General features: G+C 35.7%; 1 protein-coding gene across 1 annotated transcript; it reads left to right on the top strand.

Moving 5' to 3' along the window:
- Positions 1-2,258: 2,258 nt before the first annotated feature.
- On the top strand, positions 2,259-22,695 carry RXFP1 (relaxin family peptide receptor 1). The gene is made up of 16 exons (XM_032186826.1): positions 2,259-2,363; positions 3,113-3,218; positions 5,547-5,618; positions 7,160-7,231; positions 8,403-8,474; positions 9,256-9,327; positions 10,434-10,508; positions 10,794-10,865; positions 12,562-12,633; positions 13,446-13,517; positions 14,952-15,023; positions 16,984-17,055; positions 17,283-17,512; positions 19,115-19,525; positions 20,042-20,260; positions 22,054-22,695. The coding sequence occupies exons 1-16, from the start codon at positions 2,321-2,323 to the stop codon at positions 22,353-22,355; spliced, it is 2,034 nt and encodes a 677-aa protein (XP_032042717.1). The 5' UTR covers positions 2,259-2,320; the 3' UTR covers positions 22,356-22,695.
- Positions 22,696-23,185: the final 490 nt, after the last annotated feature.

Raw genomic sequence — 23,185 nt, 5'->3', positions numbered from 1 at the left:
TGTATTTTGAGACTGTATTCCTGACTGCAAAGTATTTATGTGCTCTGATTATGCTCTGAGAATAAACTCAGTTTTAATATATCTTTACAAATCTCTATTTTACAATCTGCAGTGAGATATTCATCCCAAATCTTACCTCCTCTGTATGCATAATATTTTTGTAGGTGTTTCACGTCCCAGTTGTTGGGTCCAGTTTTGCAAATGAAAGCTAAAGGATCCGTTCCTTAAAACAATATATTCAGAAATAGTGGTAGGGAAGACCCATTACAGCCCTAACTACAGAACAGCAGGTTTATAAGACACTGCTTGACGTAGGATCTGTTTCCCTCATTTCATCAATTACAGATTCCATACTACAAGTTTGTAAAGTGGTCCTAAAACTGAACTTCTGCTGAGTATTTTCTGCAGAGCCATTTATCTGCAGATTTGCAAACTGCTTTCATTTTGTCCAAAATGCATTGGGCTGCTGCTGAAAATCAGCTTAATGATCTGACCGGCAAAATTGCTAATGGATCAGTGGATACCAGGTGCTCTCAAGGAAATTAATAAAATGTGCTTAAGTGCCTTCTCTGGGTGAGAAGTTGACATTCTTGCAGGGCGTAGTCTGGTTCACATGGATTCTCAAGTTAAGGCACTTTTCAAGTCTTTTCTCTTAATAGAGCAATTCCTGAAGACAGCGTTTTCTTTCTGCCTCAAATCTTCAATCGTTTTAATTTATGCATAACAAATTAATAACTACATAAAAGATAGTTTGCCTGAAGTTCCTAATCTTTCAAAATATCCGTTAATTATAATTGATAGTACATCTTTTCAGTTTAGGCAGTTGGCTCTCAGAACAGCTCCATCTGCCGACGCTCCACAGGTAGGTTTAAGGAGATGCTTTCAGAGTAGAATAATTTCCCTGCCTATCTGAAGAAACAGTTGAGTTGTAATGTGGCATGAAGTATGAGATGCCATTTCAGAATGGGAGAGAGGACAAAGGTATAAATATATTTAATTTCTGCCTACCTATTTTCAAGATGGTAGATACAATAGTAATGCTTACTTGAATATAAACATTCATAGATAAATGTCCATGAGGAATGGTATTTAAGTATAACTAAACTTTTAATATACAGGGGGAAGACCATTGATGGCATATTATAAAAGTGAAAGTAAGACAGTAACAACAAGCTCAGCAGAGCCCTTCTCAGGGTTTTCAAACAACATGTGAATGTTTGACAGTAGGTATCATTACAAAATAATGCTTCCAATTACCACTGATGCTTCACCTCACCAGCTAGTGAGTGTCATTCTAAGGAGCATTTCTGCTACTGGTACAAATCTGTGCAAATGAGATGCTTTAAACTAAAAAGGTGTGGGCGTTGTCAGAGCTGAAAAGTTGGACTAAAACTAGTAAAACAAAAATCAGACCACAGTTGTCACAAGCAAGTTTTATTATTATTATTATTATGTTTGCTTGCTTGTTTGTTTATTTGTTTGTTGTTATGTTTTCCATTCCTGTTTTGGAAGTGGCTACATCATCAGTTATTTACAGATGCCAGATACACCATAGACATCAAAGAAATAGATCTGGAATTATTTCCAGCACCACTGTACCTGGAAATCCTCATTTGTGGGAAGGAACCGAAAGATCTCTCCTTTATTTTTCACCTTTATGGCCATAATGCACTCTCTTCAAGTATTTGCACAAGGACCAAACTGGTATGGAATAATGCTTTGCTTAAGAAGATGCACATTGAGCTTAACTTAGACATACTGGCTTGAATATGTTACAACATGGCACACATTCTCTTGAAAAGCACTGTTCACTTGGCCTTCATTTAGATTTTCAGGAAATAGATTTTAGGCTGAAGTGGTGCTGTGAAAGAAGTGGTCAAAATCATAGTAATCATTTAAGCTTTCCTGGACGAAATGACAAACCTGCACACTTAAGGAGGTAGGAAAATAAGATTGCTTACTGTTATTAGAATTCTGTGTAGACAAAAAGTTCTGAAGTAAATTACCTTTTTGTATGTGTGTGCAACTGTCACAGAAATATTGAATTGTTGAAGGTATCAGAAGATGCTCCTACTGAGCAATTTTTAATCTCAGTACATACTGTTGATTAGACAGCCGTATTAAGACAAGGTCATTTACTGTTCTATTAGATCTTCTGGAAAAATCATGTTGTTGAGATAAAAACTGAGGAAAAAAAAATAGATGCTACTAATCTTAGTGAAGCTATTTTTCTAATGCGTGTACTATTTTTTTATTAGAAGACAACAATGGATGGTCTCTACAATTTGACAAGCATTATGCAAAGGACAAGTACAACAAAATGAAATCTCTGTATGCATTTCAGACCAAGACACCTGAGTGTTGTAAGTAGTTATTACTGATAATTCCTGGAAATAAATACATTGCAAATATGCTTATCAAAAATAGAAATACAGTGTGGTTTCATTTGTAGTAAAATTGTAGTAAAATTAATGTCTCAGACTAAGAAATGCATTGAAGCTAATTTCTGTTCCAATAAGAGTGACTCATTTTCTGAAGAAGGTTTGCCAAATATATGTCAATTAGGAAGGCAATATAAATGTTTATCTAACTGTATTAATACAGCTGGAAAGACTATGAAACACATTTTTCAAAGTGAACTAAAGGCAACGTTTTTTCAATTCACTTCTTCACACATCAAATGATGAACCCTAGTCCACATCTACAGTCTTTTGTCCATTTGTATAGATTTTCTGACAGTTGTCGACTACAAGCACCAAGTTAAAGCACAGACAGAACTGTGCCAATTCTAGCAAATATAAAAGGACTAGGGTCACAAAATATCTGAAAAAGAAAAAACAATGGTACCATGCCATATTCCTGTATCAAGCCTGTATCTTAGCTGTAAAAGCTCTTTCACTGAGTTCAGGAGGTGACATTTTTTTATATTCCTTTATGTTTAATGCTAGGGTATTCCTATATCTAAATAAATTAAGTAAAAACAATGTATGCCTTAATTTAAATTTTGTTTAACATATGCTGCTATGTCAGCCCTTGAGCTCGCTGTTCTTTTACACTGTATTTCTTTTCTCCCCATCTATACCACCCACCCAACCTTCTTGCTTTCATGTAGTGGCTGGTGCTGTGCCAGCAGAATGTGTGTGCCAAGGGCTGGAGATCTTCTGTGATGCTGTCAAACTGCGTGCTGTCCCTTCGGTCTCTTCGAACATAACTATGATGTAAGTAAAGCAGAAATGTGGCCTCTTGCTCTGTTTAGGCTTGACAATCAGTTCTACGATGATTTCACAACTGCAGCCATATAGTTATGACCAGTTGTCTCAGCTGGTGTTTGTGAAAGCACAGTATGTCTCACTGTTGATACGTCCTTTGATGTTTAAAATACAGATTTCCACTGCATAAAATGAGAGAAAAGAAACTAAAAAATATATATATGTGAAATGGTCGTTTTATATTTGTAATAGTGACTTGCAGTAGCAACAGTTTCAGAAAACCTAAAGAAATCTTTAAAATAAAAGTTTCCTTTTAGGACATAATGCTTAGGACTTTTTCATTGTTCTATGATTCTGGCAACATTCCTAGTCTATAGACTGATAATATCATCACTAACCTTGATCTTAGTAGAACCACCTGCTTGAGCAAATCTTTTTAGTTCTCATTCAATGTCTCTGAATAGGCCATTATTTATGAGGGTTTCATCTCAGCTGGGTCATCATACAGATATGTATGTGCAATCCGGACTTTCTGAAGAGATCTGCAAATGGTTGATATTGGTTCTTTGTTTGCACACAAAAAAAAAAAAAAATCCTGCTTGAGATGCCATTTTCTATATGGTGAATAGAGGGCAGTATCACTGGTCCTTACCTGAGGATCTTTCCCATAAAGCAAGGGTACAGACCTTTCTGTTCGGTTCTGGTTTGTGTCCATGTGTGGCTGAGGTTCCTCTTGCTGGGTCTGTGTTCAATTACCACAAAACTTCAAAATAAGTTTAATGCAGAATGTCATATGGATTTAATAATGTATTTAAACTTGCTGTTGGCTCAGAGTCAGCAAAGACTTCAAAAGCAATGGTCCAGTTCTAGCTCTAGAAAAAGCAGTGAGTCAGGTAAGCTGGCTTTTGGGCTAGATTCTGTTCTAGTCCAGATGTGCCCTAAATTATTTTTGTCCTTGTCAGGAATAAATAAATTGAAATAAATCTGTGTTTTAGTTTATACCCAAATATTTTCAGTTCTTGGATTTAAATATTATTTTTTCAACTGCCCTGAAACATTCTTTGATGATAAAGTATGGGGCTTATTGCTTAAATAGGTATGAATATTGAGAGTCTCAGGGTGCTTTTATTATCTAGCGTCAGCAAAGATGCTCTTACTGAATAACAAAAGTCGCAGCACTGCAGGAAGCTGGGAGGGAGCAGTAGGCTCTCCGAGTCCCATTGTAATGGGCTATTGCTTATTGCAATTGTAGGCTGCCAGGAGGGGAAAGCAGAAAACAGCTACGGCTGTACCACCAATCCCTAGAACAGCAAAATGGCAGAGCGTAGAGCATCCCCAGCTCTAATTTGTTGTCATATTCAAAACTAACCCTATTCCATAATCAAACAGCAGCAACACCACCTTTTCTTTCCTTGGGGAATGAGGCAAGGAAGTGTGACGCAAGGCTGTGTGATGGTGCCTCATGACTACAGCTGTGCTTCATGGCCCACTGCATGGGCTCCACAGCAGGATGGTGTCAATGGTGGACAATGCTGTCTTCCCAATGCCTCCCAGGAAAACACCGACAGATCTTTACCTGGTGTTTATCTTCATTCACTGTCTACTCAAGGATGAGACTGTAGCTATCTCCATTCCCAGGAAACAGGCCTTTTATTTTTTCCCATCAGCCACCCAGTCTGGGCTGACTGAGGACTGCATCTAGAGCAAGTTTCCAAAGGAATCTTCTTGCCTCAGAAATGAGGAGTGTGATTTTTTTTATTTTTTATTTTTCCCACTCTGAGACTGTTGTCTTTCTACCTTGATCAGGAATTTAGTGATACTCTTGGTCTCACATCATTAACATTAATTCATGCTGTTTTAATCACATTTTTAATCATATGGAGAGGGAGGATTGGAGGGATACTGTCCGTATGAAAAACGGAAAATGGTGATAATAGTAGCTTCCAAAATTACAGAAAAGGGTAAGATTATTTTACCTATTTGTCTTTTCATGTCTTTTCACAGTCTCCTCCTAATCCACTAACTCAAACTCACTTCTAGATTAAACTCTTTACTTGAATTGATCAATGCAGTCAAATCTGACTGAATTTAATCTACTTCAGAAATGGAGTACAACAGCAAAGAGCTGTTCTGTTTTTTGGTTCATAAACCATATAGAGACACTCTTAAACATATAAATTGACCCTTATGGAAATATCTAATTATTCCTGCCAAATCATTTGATTTACTGTGAAAATCCATTAAACACAGTGAATATATTAGAATTGCATGAAATAGGATAAATTCATCTTCAGTATACCTACAGAGTAGTGTTATTGTGTGCATTCATTCCTACAGGTCTCTTCAGAGGAATCTGCTAAGGAGACTTTCTGCTGATGTTTTCAAGAAATACCAAGACCTTAAAAATCTGTAAGGAAACATTTAAACTTCAAATATCTATTAAGAGCTTTAAATATTTGTTCCGTCTGTCTGTCTCTCTCTCTCTTTCACACACACATACACACAAACCCTAATATCTGAGTGACAAGTCTCAGGTTACACTCAAAATTCTGTTTTGTCTTACTCTTGAGTACATCAGAATAATTGTGTAACCATATTTGTCTCAAGTAGCTTGACTTGACATCCCTCTTTTAGCAAAACCATCATTTCTGCATACTTAATTTTGATTATATTGATTGCTTTATACCAGAAAAATGCTAAAACTTCATAATGTTCAAAGTTAGATTTGTAATGAATAGCAATATGACAAAATAAAGTATGAATTCATTTACTCTGCAAAGTGAAAGTCTGAGAAGTTAAACTTTCTGCTGTCATGGGAAGCTTACTCATACGGCACTTGATTTTACTTCTATATTTCTATTACCGATTTGATAATGTTTCAAGTAGTCAGATTGTGTTTTTTTATGTCCAAAAAATACGTTGTTCAAAAATCATAGCCTTTAATGAGTTTGATTTATATAGAATCAGTGCAATTAAGAAATGCATGCAAAATTCTAGAACAGGGTTCTTATGTTCCTAGACAACATAAAACTTTTATGGAAACTGCACTGTACTGCAGCACCATCTTGTGTTCACAAAGTTAAGTACCATTACCTTAAACTTGGAGGATGTGTTTTCATGAAGAGAAATACATGTAGTTATACCTCCCTGTACAAAACATTTGTTGAATTAATAACTGTATGTTTTCAGAAAGTTATTGAACAGTGTTTGACACAAACCTATTTTCTAAAAGCTGATTTTTTTGTCACTGTTTGTAACAGGAATGCATCAGGACTGTATATATCGTTGACTGTAGTTTAATATAAAGGATTTCTATTTATAGATTTCTTAGAGAATAATACCATAATGCTTTAAAATTATTTTTTAATAATTCAACATTTGCAGATTGTAGTATTTTTGAACTTACTATTTCATCAAAGTAGATGAAAAACAAGAAAAAAATAGTATTCTTTATTTTACAGAAAATCAGCACGATTCGTTCTACATTATTACTGTATTATCTTGAAGTGTTTTGAAATTTCTCTGGAACTCTAAAAAGAAATGTCAAAAACATTTGTTTATCTGACATTTGCCACACAAAATGCTCTTGTTTGTAGCAGAGTTCTGGCTAAACATAAAAGTCAGGTCACAAAGGTACGGACTGCAAGATTGGAACCTAAAATAGAATGTCAAGTACAAGCATTTCTTTGTTCTTAAGCAAACCAAGTGTCTCTTTGAATGAATTTTGTAATTTTGCTATGAGTTTTTATTTCTTTTAAAACATTTTTGCAGTCTTTTCAACAACAGCTATGAAATTATTACTGTCAGATTTAGGGTGTAACAATTTTGACAGCTTCTTTTGCAGTATCACGTGTAAATTCAGTTTAGTTGATAGATTTTAGTTCTCTATTTATGATTGCTTTGACTGCATGCCTGGAAAATCAATTATTGTTATTGTTGTATCTTCTTAGGTATCTTCAGAATAATAAAATCAGAGCTGTGTCCAAACATGCTTTCAAAGGTTTATACAACTTGACAAAACTGTAAGTATTGCTTTAGGACTATTTAAGTGAAAAGCAACATGAACAGCGCTGAGAATTGCTACAAATATCTCTCTTATTTGTTTCAAAGTTATGAAATTGCAAAATGATTGATGATATGATTGAGAAAACAATGATATATAAAGAGCTATTTGTGCTGATTCTAGCTATTTGAGTTTATCTGATAGGACAATACTTTGAAAATACAAGTGAGCTCTATACTATACTCCTATTCCCCAACTATGCAGAATGGAAGAAGGAGACTGTGGTAGTTACCTTGCATAAAGGCAGAACGAATGAAAAGGGAGTGAAACAAAAGCAAGAACTTGCACTGAATGGAAATTCTTTAACATGCCATTCTGGTTTACAGAAGCAAACCAAAGCAACCAGTATCAGTAATAAAAAGAACACTTTTTTTTTTTTCTTTATTTTGCAGCAGCTTTTTGAAAGGTGCTTTTAACTTTAAAGGAACTATATCAGTGAAAGGGATGATACATAAATTACATTGTTTGGTTGGGGTTTGTTGTTTCTGTGGTGTTTTTTTAAGCTTTATTGTTTTTTATTTTTTTTCTGTTCTACATTCTACTTTTCCTTCATGAGTGTGGGTGATGATTATCTGTTATTACAGCTGCTGTTATTACCTTCCCAGACCATTTATAGTGCCACCCTTCATTTCTCCGCATTTCCTTTTCCATGATTCTGGTGTCTACATTCATGACTAATGTCCTTAGCAAAGACTGAGCATGATCCTAGAAAAATTCATGGAACTAATCACTCCACAGAAGGAAACTGAAATGGGCCTAAAATGTGGCACCGAAAATGCTCAGCATTGCTGTTTTCTTACAGATAAGACAAAATGTTCCACATAATTTTTCCAAAAGTCCTCGCTATGGAGAGTTCAACTTAGCTCTGGCATTTCTATGAAAGACACATGCCTGGACATCCCCTGCTGGCTTTCTTGGGGAAAGAGAGGCTGGAATCACATATGAGGGGGTGTTTTGCTTAATAACTGGGTTATTTTTCAAGTAAAGGCATGAAAATTGCCATAATCAAAAATAATAATTGTCATTAAAAAAAAAATGTATTCTTATAAGTTATCAAGGAAAGATCTTGAAACTCATTTTCATGCATCTGATGCATCCCATTTGTTTATATTTTATTGATCTTGATTCAGATACCTGAGTAACAACAAGTTAACCAATTTGAAGCCTGGTGTCTTTGAAGATCTCCATAAACTTGAATGGCTGTATGTTATTTTCTTATTTGTATGCTTATTTTATCAAGGAATAATTGAGGCAGTATAATAATATATGGACTGCTTTCATTTTTGTGTGTAGCAGTACTTTTGTAACAGATAATAAGGAACTCAAGTTACATGTTGTGAGAGCAGAGTCTCAGTTGCCTGAATTATTTTACAATCCTAAATATTGTTATTAGTAATTGCTTGTTACATATTATTACATTAAATAACTCAGTCACTACAAGAGTAGAAATGATTTGGGAGCAGGTCTTTACCTTTAAGTAGTACTTGAAATGTACCAGAAAATAATGACTTTATCATTTGAACTATTGATTTATTGCTGCATTTTAGACAGATAGAAATTAAATACTATTTTAACTCAGTAAAATTATTAAAAATAAGCATATAACTATATATCTAACATTTTTGTGTTTTAAACTGATGGATTACCTTGGAACAATGTTTTGTACTAGTGCTTTGTTTTCACAGAAAATCCATTCAAAGTCTTGATCAAATAATTTTAAAACAAGCATGAAAACGCCATTTTTCTAAATTGAAAGTAATTACTTTCTCTAAGTTAAAAATTTATAAAAAATATTTAATTCTTCTGAAAGGTAATTATTTTGATGAATACTCTGACATACTGTGTAGTAGTTGCCAATTTTTATTTAAGTGGCTTGAATGAGCATTTGAAAAATGTGAATTCAAAATATTATTTTTTATCATCTGTTCAATTTAAGACTATAGTTAATTATCAATCTGATACATGCTTTGCTGTAATTTACAGGATAATTGAAAATAATAGAATAAATCGGATCTCTCCATTAACATTTTATGGACTCAAATCACTTATTCTCCTGTAAGTATGGAATAAGAACCAAAAGTGTTATTTAAAAGAACAGAAGAAGAAGGACAGATATATTTAAAAACAAACAGACAAAAACTTTTTATAATGACTGTGCTTGCTCACCACACTATATTGTTTGCTGTTGTAGGAGAGCTTCTATTTCAGAAACCTACCCAGCCCCAGTGGAGCCCATTATTTCAGTCCATTTTACATAGATAAATGACCTAAATGCAGCTATGAACTACCAAAATCAATAGGAACACAATTGCTTTTCCTGAAGCCACACAAGAGGCCAGACAGGATGCGTGAGATCCTACGCTTTATAAAATGAATCTACAAATAACGTCCTTGGCAAGCACTGGGCTCTCTCCCAGGAAAGTCTGCAAAACTTTCCACTCCACGTATGGGAGTGGGAAACACCTAAATGAGGACGGTGAACATGCTGCTGCTTCTTGCTGCCAGGTGTGACATGCTAGAGTAGGAGGATTTTGGCAGCAGCAGACATACATGTATGGTATCTGGAAAAGCATAGGAAGATAGCTGGGGAAAAATAAGAGCAAAAAGACTATGGCACCGAGAGGAAAAGAACATGGCAGCTGCAGCAGTGGGTGCCAGTTGCCCACAGGAGGTAGGGGTATGGGTAGGCAGCGCTGCTCCGCAGCTCCTGCCTGACCCTTGGCAGCAGCCCAACTTCTCTCTCCAAGACCCTGTCCTTGTCCTCTCCACCTGCCAATACAAGAGACCCCTTCCTCTGCAGCCGGAGGCAAACCTCCCTCCACCTCCCCCTTCCTGCATCACTGATAGAAATTACATGTTTTGACAGCATAGTCAAAATACTCAAATTGACTTGTTTTGTTTTATTTAAGATACTATTGAATGAGCATCTTCCCTTTACCTGGTAACAAACAAGTCAAAGATAAAATAGCACTGCACTGAATGCCATAGGGAACATATGGAAGTTTAAGAAAATAATACTGCCTCTAAGACTCTGAGGAATGAATCAGGGTTTGACTTCCTTTTTCCAAAAGTACAAATATAAGAGAGAAGATTTTTTTTCTATTAGGTAATTTTTGGCAAATATAGTCAGCCTTAATTTATTTTACTTTTTTTTTCCTCAGAGAAATGATGAATAATTCTCTTGCTCGTTTGCCTGACAAACCTCTGTGCCAATATATGCCAAGACTAAACTGGTTGTAAGTCTACCTTGTATTTCACTAGAAAAATACTATTTTCTTGTATTTGTATTGTATTTCCATACTGCTTTTTCTAATGGCACTGGAATGATCTTACAGAGTGCCTGCTGGGTTGATGACCTGGAGTCATCAGCCAGGTGTGTAGAAAAAAATAGATCTCTGGTTTCTGTTCTCTTTTGTGCAATCATGACATTCTGGTAGTATTTTTCTTTAATTAACTTAGAATAACTGCCTGAATGAAATAAATTTGTTTTTGGTGATTAACATTTTGTTTTTATATCCTAGAGACCTTGAAGGCAACCATATCCATCATTTAAGAAATATCACTTTTTTCTCCTGCAACACTCTAACTGTACTGTAAGTAACAGGATATATTAGCCACCCCAAATGATTTATATTTGAGCTAAAAGTTTCCTGAGTATCATGGTTACCAAACCAGATGCCAAAGAGACTAAATTAAAATGCTCAGTTTAAAATGAGCGCTATACAGTGGCTACACTGTTTAAATTTATAGCAAAATTCGTCCTTGATGTATGTAACTAAACTTCAGTGAAGTGATTTTGACTGATAATAAGATTTAGAAAATATCACTTTAACTTTTTACTTGGGAGAGAAGGAAAAAATGTTATACTAAAAAGAAGCAAAAATACAAAGTAGGTAGCTTATTTCTTTATTTTGAAAAGTTTAATGGCCCAGCTGGTTGGCCCATCAACTTTAGTATTCTCATCAAATTTTCTTCAGTGATGTTGTAATGATCTTCAGAAAATCCAATCTATCTTTTGATCAATTAGTATGCTACATAGTAACTGTCACTTTTAAAAATTGTTAAATCTTCTGTGGGATCCACATTCTTGGCTTTCTCTTTGCATTTAAAGTCTAGGTTGTTTATTTAAGGAGAAAGCACAGTGACAGATGAAATATGACTGAAGGAAAAGTTGCACAACTGTGTGCTTGTTTCCAAGGTGCTGTTAGGTCCCAAGCTGTCTAGTCCAATTTATCTTTCTCCTGATCTCATAAAATTTATATTGGCCTGCTATGGATAATGGAAAGACTTGAGTGAATAAAGAGCACTAGAATGGTAACATGGCTAAATGAACTTATCGGAAGGAATCAAAGAACCACAGAACAATTTGGGTTGGAAGGGACCATCAAGACCATCCAGTTCCACCCCCTGCCATGGGCAGGGACACCTCCCACCAGATCAGGTTGCCCAAAGCCCCATCCAGCCTGGCCTTGAACACCTCCAGGGATGGGACATCCACAGCTTCTCTGGGCAGCCTGCGCCAGTGCCTCACCACCTCTGAGTGAAGAATGTTTCCTTGTATCTAATCTAAATCTCCCCTCTTTTAGTTTAAAGCCATTACCCCTTGTCCTATCCCTACACTCCATGACCAAGAGTCCCTCACCAGCTTTCCTGTAGGCCCCCTTTAGGTACTGGAAGGCCGCTGTAAGGTCTCCCCAGAACCCTCTCTTCTCCAGGCTGAACAACCCCAACTCCCTCAGCCTGCCTTCGTAGTAGAGGTGTTCCAGCCCTCTGACCTCGTGGTCCTCCTCTGGAGCTGCTGTAACTGGTCCATGTCCTTGTGCTGGGGGCCCTGAGCTGAACAGACACTCCAGGTGGGGTCTCAGTCAAGTGGAGTAGAAGTGGACAATCACCTCCTTTGACCTGCTAGCCATACTTCTTTTGATGCAGCCCAGGATACAGCTTGAACATTCAAATTTTTGTCAAGAATTAGTTTTATTCCTTAAAATATCTTGAATTCTCAAACTGTAGTCAACTGTACTATCATATCCTTCTGTACTTTATTTGGTGGTAGATACCAATACAGCAAAAAGAGCACAAAATATACATGCAAATGCATGCATAGACAACAAAAGTTACTTGTGGAATTGTAAAAATGTAAGTTTCTATATCTGATCACCTTGTTAGCTAAATTAGTGAGGAAGATATTTGAAGATCCAACTAAGAAAGAATTTTAAAAGTTTGTGAAGTATTCTTCAAAAACAAATAGTTTTCAAGCAACAGCAATATAAGCTTGTTTTCTCTTTCCAGGGTGATGAGGCGGAATAAAATCAGCTCTTTAAATGAAAACAGTTTTTCTTCTCTCCAAATGTTAGACGAATTGTGAGTCAATTTCTTCTTTTACTTGTAGAACAAGTCACAAAGAGTTATAATTTATTTTGCGTATGTCATTTAACATAAACTTAACATCGATTCTATTTCACATGACATGTTCTGGAGATAGCACCTATCCTCAGTTGTTTTTTTCCATATATTTAACAAGGAAGAAATAGGCAATAAAGTAATGCTCTGAGATTCTTGATAATATTGCCTTTTTGCTCACAAGGTCATTGCATTACCTTAATAGAATCATATTAATTAATCTTAATTATTAATAATTAAAAGAATTATTACCACACTCTAGGTACATGTGTGCTTTCATTGTCTTTTAGACTGGTTTGCCGGTATCTTTTGTGCTGAGGTCTTTACCTCTCTGTCTACAGTGATTAATACTCTCCATGTTTAGTAAAAATAACATCAAGTTAGAGAACTAAGGGAAAGATGTAGTGTTGGCTAACCCATATGAGATGAGAGACAGTTCCCATCATGAAACGATATGTTTAATGTATTTCTAAATTCCTGCAACTCAAGTTAAGTGTATTTCAATTTCTTTTTCATCTACATATAATGATAATAAGTTATGTATCTAATGACATATTTGAATTAGTCTAAGGGAAATCTCGTGGATCTATCTTTTCATGTTGTTTTATCAGCATTCTTTAACAGTCCAAGTTTCTGATAAACCTATATATAATAAATAATACTCTAATTGGCAAATTGAATAAAACTGTGTATCTTGGAATTACAAAACTCTTCAGCTAAACAACTGAACCTACTAGGAACTTATGATATCCTACCTATGGCTGTTTCTGCAGAGACTTGGCTAGCAACAAGATTGAATCACTTCCTCCATATATATTTAAGGATCTAAAGGAGCTTTCACAACTGTAAGGATTCTTGATTCTTCTTATTATTATATAACTGTATATTACTCATATAACATGCTTTCAGTCATGAATGCCAGGAAAGAAAAGAACCAAAGAAAAACAAATGTATATACCATTATTTTGATACTAATTTTGTAAAAAGATGGATATTTTCATGTCCAAAAAGAGAGCAAATTCAAATTCAATCTTTTCTAGATCCAGTTACTATATGAAAAATGAGATATGCTAGCTGTATCAGAACTTCATAATTTCAATAGGAGTTTTTAATGTGATATAGTGATTTGGCTCTAAAAATAAACGTTTAAGAGATTCATACGGTTGCCTTGTTAGCAAGTGTTTTTTTCTTGTAAAAGAGTTCCAAAAAAAGCATCACATTTTATAAAACCAGAAAGGCATTCTTTCTTTTTCCATAATATGTGCATAGAAAAATTCAAGTGCTGCTGCTGGAAAGTCTCAGTCTTTCTCACATAATCTGAAAGTAACACTAGTCACGAAATTGAAGAATCTCCAGAGCACAAGCCAGCACATTTTATCCTGCCTTTATCTTGTATTTTGATTTTAAACCAGGAAGATGTCAGGGCAGCAGCAGGACTTCCCAGTGGACCTAATAGCTATGTATAACCTATGTACCTTTTGAGAAAGTATTGATTTTTTGTCTGCTGCTGTGAACAACTGTTCCACTGGAGCTTAACCTTCCTGAGCAAAGTCCCTGTGTCTACCTCTGTCAGGCACAACTGAAAAATCCTGTAACTATTTTTAACCAGGTGTCAGTATGTACAGTAACTTATTTTTCTGATCTTCCAGCCCTCTTGGGATCAGTCACAACATACTGGGGCAACTAAGTGTTATCAGCTGCACATACTGTGTTTGGACGTTTCAGTTATAGCACCAAAACAAAAACGTAAGAAAAAGTTATAGGGAGAAGAAATAGGGAATATATCTAGAAATACTCTTGTGCAGATTAACAGCATTTAACACTAATGTCTATTTTCACATTCCATTGCCTCAGTCTCTTTTTAAGCTCACACAAATCATTATGAAAAGATGGATTTTATCAACAATCAAACTAAATTTTAAATCGTTTCTAAATGCATGCAATTCAACTACATTATTTTACTTAAAAGATAACTCCTAAAAGTTTAATACTGAAGTATTTCTATAGTCAAACCCTTTAAGTGTCAGGTTGGGAGATAAGGTGTGATACGTGTGTGTGTGTGACGATCATATGCCTGTAGAGTATCTGACTACTCTTCCACTGGCTTAGCAAGCTGAATAATGCTAAATGAATGATATTGTTTGCAGTTTTAACTGACGATAATACGAGTCCTTCCTACAGGACTGAAAACACACATTAATTATGTATTTTTACTTTATCTTTGGAACAGGCTGTAGAGAAAACATGCAAAATTGCTTAAATCTGTGTTGTATTTACAGGAACCTTTCTTATAACCCAATCAAGAAAATTCAAATAGACCAGTTTGATTTTCTAACTAAACTCAAATCCCTGTAAGTATCAAGTATTTCTCTGCAATCATTTATTTACTATGTGATAATACACATCTCCTTCAGAAGGTCATAATCCAAAATATGTTTTAAAAGAAATTGCCTTTGAAATAGTTTATAGTTATGATCCTCAACAATTTCAACCTGGAAAATAACTATTAGCAATGTTTCAATTTACCTTCATATAAATACTGGTATCATAATGGAAATTTCTCCAACAAAAAGAGAACAAAAATTCAATTTCATGAAGGATGTTGTCTATTCCACTATTACAGAGAAGGATTAATGCAACCCTACTTTGACCTTGCACAACTTACAGCACAATTCAGTTGTCATGTCAGAGGGGATGGGACTTTTGCAAATCTTTTTGAAGAGTTTAGGGGTAATCTTTATGGCTGAACTAACACAGCAGTTAAACATGAATTCTGCCAGTAGAACCCTTGCTGAAACTGAGTGATGGTGCAGTGACAGTCTTGCAAAGCTGAAACTGGTCTTGTGGTAGATTAAATATATCTTCACAGGCAAATGCATGTCTGCAATAACCAACCAGCTCAGTAGAACACAGCATTTGTTTTTCCCATTTGTAACTTCAAAATAGCCATGGAGATCCAAAAATATGTTTCCTTAGAGAGGGGAATAACTAGAGTTTGTGATTTGACCCCAGAGTTGCAGCCGGAAACCACAGTACATGTGCCTTTGTTGATCAGTCCCATTTCCTTACAACAGTTTGGACTCAAGTGGCCAAATTCAACTGAATTTGGAACATAGCTAAAGGCCTGAAAGTACTAAATCTGTAAAAGATACATGAAAATAAATATCTGAGCACAGAAAATAATTAATTACCTCCCTAGCAGTCAAGCTGCAGCATAGACTTTAGCCGTTATTTGACACCAAAGACTTCATGCAATTGAGTGGTCAGGACCTTCTATATTTTCAAGTTAGGAAAGCTGATAAACCTGGAGACAGATCTGTAGGAAATGGTATGTTTCAGCACTTAGTTTGCAGAACATCCATTGTCTCCTTCCTATCTTGAAATGGTAGGAGTAGTTAGGGAAAGCATGCCCCAGGATTCATTCCGTGCTTAACTAAGACTAAGAAGTTTCTGTATTTGGGGCCTTATTCCTGTCTCCAAGCAAAACTGCCCGTTAGACCAAAGCAAATAACCATTAAGACTAACGCCTTTCTGCACTTTTGCCTAAATATGTTCACAACTCACATGAATATTGCACTCAAAGCATTGAACAATAAATTTAAATAAGGCTGCACACAAGAACAACCAAAGCCTTCTTGACAGGTTGCAGTCTAGAAGACATGGTGCACATCTAATTCCAGAAGGTATTCCAGAAGAATATCGAAACTGAAGTTCTAGAAGAACAGCTTACGCAGTTACATGTTACTGATCTAGCACCGCAGGAGAAATAATAGTGTCATTTTCCATATATTAAAAAATAAAATAAGAAATCCCACCTATGTGTCACCAGAAATTCAGCATTTTCCCTTACATGCCAAGTTCTGTGTACCAACTTCCTGCTGATCTTGACAATAAAGACTGAATTCCTGCAGTGGTTTGTTTGTCTTGCAAAGCACTCCCTTGGACAGAAATGTAAAATATTGCTATTGGAACAAGTTGTTATTTTCCCAGAGATGATGAAAGAACATGGGTAGAACAATACTCTGGAAGGGCAACATAATAATCATCGATTGCACTGCTGAGAGCACTGAAAGAGCCTTCTCTGTGATTTTGGAAGAACAGAATGCTTATTAGAGTTAAGTGAGATTCATTTTGTTCTACTTTAGCTTTCATGTAGACTTTCTGGTTAAGTTTCAAAGAGTGACAGATTAGAGGCAATTAAAGTTCATCTCTAGTTTCATATAATCATAGGAACACAATTAAATGCTCATTAAGTTTGTTCTTCTACTATTGAGTTTATATTGTGTTTTATTAAGAGTGTGTTGTTTACAGCAGCTTGGAGGGCATTGATATTGCAAACATCCAGAGAAGAATGTTCAGACCCCTTAGAAACCTCTCCCACATGTAAGTAGTTTATCCAGTTCACTTTCTTTGGTCTGAATTTCACGACTTGCAGAACACTGAATAAGTAAAAACAAAAGTGTCTGAAAAGTGGCATGCAAGTAGTTGTCAAATTTGACAATTTTAAATTATTTTTTCCTCTTTGAGAATATGTTTTCTGAATATTTACTAGAGAGTTTTACTAGAGCCATCTACTTTCTGTTTTGTTTTGTTTTGTTTCTCACATTTAGATATTTTAAGAAATTCCAGTATTGTGGATATGCCCCTCATGTGCGCAGCTGTAAGCCTAATACCGATGGGATTTCATCCCTTGAGAATCTCTTAGCTAGCATTATACAGAGAGTGTTTGTCTGGGTTGTATCTGCCATCACTTGCTTTGGAAATATTTTTGTTATCTGTATGAGGCCTTACATCAGATCGGAAAATAAGCTCCACGCCATCTCAATAATGTCTCTCTGCTGTGAGTATTCTGTGCGTAAAATAGTAAAATAAGATTGTTTTAATCTACTGATAGTGTGTACAACATCTTAATTTATAACATTGTAATATAGTGACATATTTCCAGCTCTGGATTAACTGAACTTTTGTGCTCTTGTGAATGGCATACAAAATGCTGTATCTTACACACCAGGAAGTTTGTTAGATGCTGCCTTTGTTCTGTAACAACAGGCAGTTGATAACTTACAAGGGTTTCACTTTTGATTTTAATGATGGAGATCATTATGATCTCCATCATAATGATGTCAAACTCTCACTTTCTTTGGCAAGAAGAAAAAATAATCAAAAATTTTCAATGGCCCATAAACCTAAATACTGGTATGCCCTTTTGATTAAATAGCAAAATGTGTGTGTAAACATTATTGCATGTATTTATTCTTGTTTATTTTTTTTGTACAAGCAAAAATTGTTTTAGACAAATATAGAAATTCTACCACTCCTAGCTCCTCAATATTAAGAAGTATAGTTTTTTATGTGAGATTGTATTGCAGTCTCTAGTACCCCATCTCAATGCAAGACAGCCTATCTAAGCTATTTCACAAATGCTATTAGTTGCATTTTGAAATGTAATTGTCAACACTGTATAAAGTGGTTGAAACATTTCTAAATAACACATTCTGAAACTTTGTTGTTTAACCATTGGAGCAGTCTGAGCACCACCCAAAACTCATCAAAATACCTGAGAAGGCTTCAGCTCCATGTAGACAGCTCCTCTTCACCTGCTAGCACTACTATTAGAGAAATATTTCTTATTAAGCCTTTTTATAGAAATCCCATGTAAAATGCAATAGGAAAGAGAAAAGGGATCATGATATTTCAGTATGCTTAAAAAGTGAACAAGGCTCCTTGTCTTCCTGGTTGCAGAAGACTTGAAAATAAGAAGCCAATGCAGGAATTAAATAATTGCTAAATGTATCATCTCTTATGCTTATAGTTTTTAATCCAACATCATCATTTTGAGGACGGGGCACATGTTTGAACTTGTGAGGACTGTTGAGACTATGCTGAGGGCCTACAACAGAAACTCTCTTTTGGATGCTCAGAAGGAGCTCAAGGAATGTCACAGCGATGCCTCTTGGCATTACCGCAGGCTTGCACAGGAACTTCCCTCTGTCTTCTGCCTTTCCCTGCTAAGCTAATAAGGAGCAAGAATGATGTCGTTTGTGTTTGCTGACTACTTTCAAGTCTTAGTAGAAGCCTGTGCACATCAGTTTTGAATTATTATCAGGTGGACAAATAAAAACTAAACTTTGAGTCCAGCAGAGATGCTTCGCTCAAAGCAAACTATCTTAAGTGAAACGTCAATATCAAAAAGGAATAAAATCTAATAATAATAATTAAAAAAAAAATTGGTTTCTGCTTGCAAACCAATTTTATTTGAGCTTCAATAAATCAGTCTGAAAAGAGTAGTGTTCTGACTATAGCATTGATTTTATAACTATGTATTACTTGACATAAATGTGTACTGATATACGTGTGTATGTCTGTTTTTCAGTAGACATATACACAAAGAGAATGGGAAATTCAGATGTGTGAATAATGATGTTAAGCACTATGCCCACAGGTGCTGACTGTCTGATGGGAATATATTTATTTGTGATTGGAGCTTTTGATCTTAAATATCGTGGAGAATACAACAAGCACGCTCAGTTGTGGATGGACAGTATTCATTGTCAATTGGTGGGATCGCTGGCTATTCTGTCTACAGAGGTGTCAGTATTGCTATTGACTTACCTGACTTTGGAAAAATACATCTGCATAGTTTATCCTTTTAGGTGTTTGAAGCCCAGAAAATGCAGGACAATTTCCATTTTAGTTCTTATCTGGATAATTGGGTTTGTTGTTGCTTTTATTCCACTGAGCAATAAGGAATTTTTCAGGAACTACTATGGCACCAATGGCGTCTGTTTTCCTCTTCACTCAGAGCAATCAGAAAGTACAGGAAGTCAGATTTATTCTGTTGTCATTTTTTTAGGTAAGTTGCCTTTTTTTCCTTATATACATTTAGAGCCTTCCTTTTATATGATAACAAATCTGATTTTCAAACAGATATGGCAGCTTTCCTGTGATGTTCACATCTCATACTCAGATACCCTTACAGACTTTTTCCAGCCTGAGAGTTTTACTATATTAGATTGATACTTACATATCTTAAAATGCCTGAAGGGCTCAGAAAGAAGAAAGAAGTTAGGAACATTAAATTCCTGAATGAATACATTTTGTCAGGGTAGTAAAGCAATGTTAAGACTAGAGAAGCACTGCATAGTTTGGATCCGATGGCAGCCACTTGTCAGGCAATGATAATTTAAATAAATACTGGAGTAGAGGCAGTAATTCAGTGTTTGGATGAAGACCAACTTAGATTGTCTGGCCACTTAATTCTATGGGACTAGCAGTTTAGAGAAAGGACTTTACTATCCAACTTACAGATAGGTGATGTTTAATTGCCATTGTGCTGTTAAATCATAACTAATTTTAACTTCTTCAACAGGTGTAAACTTGGCTGCTTTTATCATCATTGTGTTTTCCTATGGAAGCATGTTCTACAGTGTTCACCAAACAGCTATTATGGCTACTGAAATTCGGAATCATATCAAAAAAGAGATGACCCTTGCCAAACGTTTTTTCTTCATTGTTTTTACCGATGCACTATGTTGGATACCCATTTTTATTTTGAAACTCCTTTCTTTACTTCAAGTAGAAATACCAGGTATGTTCTTCCTTTTGCAGCTGTTTCAGCTGTGTCTGTATAAAGAGCATTTACAGTTTAGAAAAAAAAAAAAAAAAAGAATTAAAGAATTGCACATGTTGAACTACATTATTATCATGAACTATGTTATTTATCTATATAGATGCACACACAATGTATTGAATTATAGTTTGTTTTATTACTGCATTGGACTATCTTACTATCATCATCAAGATCTAGTTACTTTTGACTCAGCCAAAACAACAGAGATTCAAATCTTTAAAGCCTGTCTCCACAAAATATATTTGCAAACCAAGTTTGAATAGGATTGGCTTTTTTCATGTGACAGCTTTTGATGGTTCTGTTAACCATGGCTAAAGACAATACAGTGTTTCCTATCTTGATTTAACCATACAATTCTTATCCTGAAATAACTTGCTTTTACAAATTGATATTCACACAGTAAGTTACATAAAGCTGTGCTTATCTTTCTTCGTGTTAGGGGAAATCTTTTGCATGTAAATACTGTGCAACTTAAAAGATTAAAAATTACAGCTTTATTATTTTCTTCTCTTTGCTATATTGGTACATGCTAGAAAAATAATGTCTTTATGTAGGGCTTGTAAACCATGTCGGAAAGAACATGTTAGCACAAAGAGTAGCACCAGCAGCCACGGAGTCAGACTTAGCATATGGCTGTATGTGACAATACTGTATCGGTGAGAAAATATTTTAGTTCAGAATTTTGTCTGCCATGCTGACCAGAAGTGTTGGGAGTTGCCTTTTCAAAGTTTTGACTTAAATTTTAAACGTCTGAAGGTTGTGTTGATCGTGTCAAATATTTTTCAGTTATATTAAACCTTCTAAAATTCTTCTTCATGAAGTTATCCAACCATCTAAGAGATTTTAAAGAAAATGTTGTGGAAAGTAGAAGCAGATGTATTCAGAGTCAGGAAATCTAGAAGAAATCCTGGTAAACCACAGGGTGATCTTGGATTTAGCAAGTAAACATTCTGTGTTAGCCTGGGCTAATTTCGTAAAATTAAAGACATCACAGATGTTTGTCTAAATTTAAAGGAGTTTTAAACTATATTTCTTTGGCGGGGGCTGTGACAGCCTTAGAATTATGCATCAATAGAAATATATTGATATTGCAGCAAAAGGATCAAGCCAGAAAGCAGGGGGTAAAGGCTGTTTGTACAGCTTGGGACAGTTCTGTAATTGTTCTATAAATCAAACAGTGCAGCTGAGGGTGCCCATGACCACCTTTCAGCACTACAGTCCTGTCCCTTCTCTACCTGCCAGCTAACAATCAGCTAACAATCCAACTTCTCTCCCAAACAGTAAGGATGAAAAGGGGGTGATAGAAAAATGCGCTCAGACTCTGATATAAGCAGGAGAGCGGGAAACTGCGACAAAGGAGGGAGGTGTGAACATGAAGACCCTTACCAACAGGGCAAGAAGGAAATAAGATTGTATACAATGCCCTTCACGTGGGAAAGAACAAAGAACTGGTGCAGAGGAGCTAAATCAGCCTCTGTGGGGAAGAAGGGGCTGGAGGATATTGCTCTGGGGGAGAACAGGACATCAGGGACATGCATTCATTATGGGAAGAGGATGGCAAATGGTGATCACAGTAAGAGACAAGAGAGCAAAGCAGAATAAAAGATGTGGGTCAAGAAACTGGGTCTCAGCCAGAACAAGAACTGTGCCAGCCTCTTAGCAGGTAGCTATGCTTCATAAGCATGATGTGCTTTGTATTAATTAATATGTACAAATGCTACTACAGCTTCCTTTCTCTTTCCCTCCCTAAGGTACCATAACATCTTGGGTGGTGATTTTTATCTTGCCAATAAACAGTGCTTTGAATCCTCTTCTCTACACTTTGACTACCCGACCTTTCAAGGAAATGATTCACCAGGTTTGGTATAACTACAGACAGAGAAGATCCAAGAGAAGCAAAGGCAGTCAGAAAACATATGGCCCGTCATTCATTTGGGTGGAGATGTGGCCAGTGCACGAAATCACACCAAAGCTAACAAAGCCTGTGCTTTGTACAGACTCCTCTGATGCATCTGTGACTACACAGTCAACAAGACTAAATCTGTACATGTAAATACATTTTGAATATTTATGGTGACATCTGCACTGTTAGCTTCACATCCATGGACTTGCTACTTTACAGTAATGAGTCAAAATGAGGGAGGTATGATGGCTGGACTCCTGTGCACCGGAACACACAGCAGGACGAAGTGAGAGCAGTGTGGCTGCTTGCAGGTAGAACCAATATAAATAAAATTATTTCCATCTTGCAACAGTTTTGACAGCTCATTTTGACAGCTCATCCTGGTTCAGAATCAATCTCTTATTTGTTCCCCTCCAACAAGCCAGAAGTGTGGAAAAAAGCATGAACTATCATTTAAAACGTCTCATACTGAAATCAAAATGTTTCACAATCATCCGTCTTTGAAAAAAAAAAAAAAAAGTATTTTCAATAAACTTTTTTTTAAAAAAAAATCACCATTTTACCAGCTGTTTTTTTCAGAGTTGATTGGTTTCATCATTCAGAAAATTATTTTCCCTTCAAAATTTCTGACTTGGCAGACTGCATACAGCTCTTAAAAAGCTCTAGGGAACAATAGCACTAAGAAAATATTTTCATTTCATAATTAGATTAGTTTATTGTACTTGTCAAAGCCAAACAAGTGAACATTATGCTTTTAAAAAATATATCAACTATTTTAATCATACAAATGATCCTGAAATGGTAACAATTGTTCTAATTCAAGCAGAACCAGAATTGTTTTTAAAATAAAATGAGTTTCTCAACAGTGTCCTCCAATTGTAGCTGGTGGAAGTTTTTCCTTCAGAAGAGTGACCTTCCCTGGGAAGACCAGAGTGAGTATCCCACCATCTTGATGCTGCTCTTTTCCTCACCAATTCCTT

The sequence above is a fragment of the Aythya fuligula genome, chromosome 4 (genome assembly GCF_009819795.1).
Source record: "Aythya fuligula isolate bAytFul2 chromosome 4, bAytFul2.pri, whole genome shotgun sequence".
Classification (NCBI taxonomy): Eukaryota; Metazoa; Chordata; class Aves; order Anseriformes; family Anatidae; genus Aythya; species Aythya fuligula.
Note: the sequence above shows the minus strand (reverse complement) of the source record. Positions and strands in the feature narration are given on the sequence as shown.

Coding starts and splice junctions, on each gene's coding strand:
- RXFP1 (XM_032186826.1), top strand. CDS start 2,321: ATGAAATCTCTGTATGCATTTCAGACCAAGACACCTGAGTGTT. Junction 2,364..3,112: donor GACCAAGACACCTGAGTGTT/GTAAGTAGTTAT, acceptor GCTTTCATGTAG/TGGCTGGTGCTGTGCCAGCA. Junction 19,526..20,041: donor TTCTGTTGTCATTTTTTTAG/GTAAGTTGCCTT, acceptor CTTCTTCAACAG/GTGTAAACTTGGCTGCTTTT.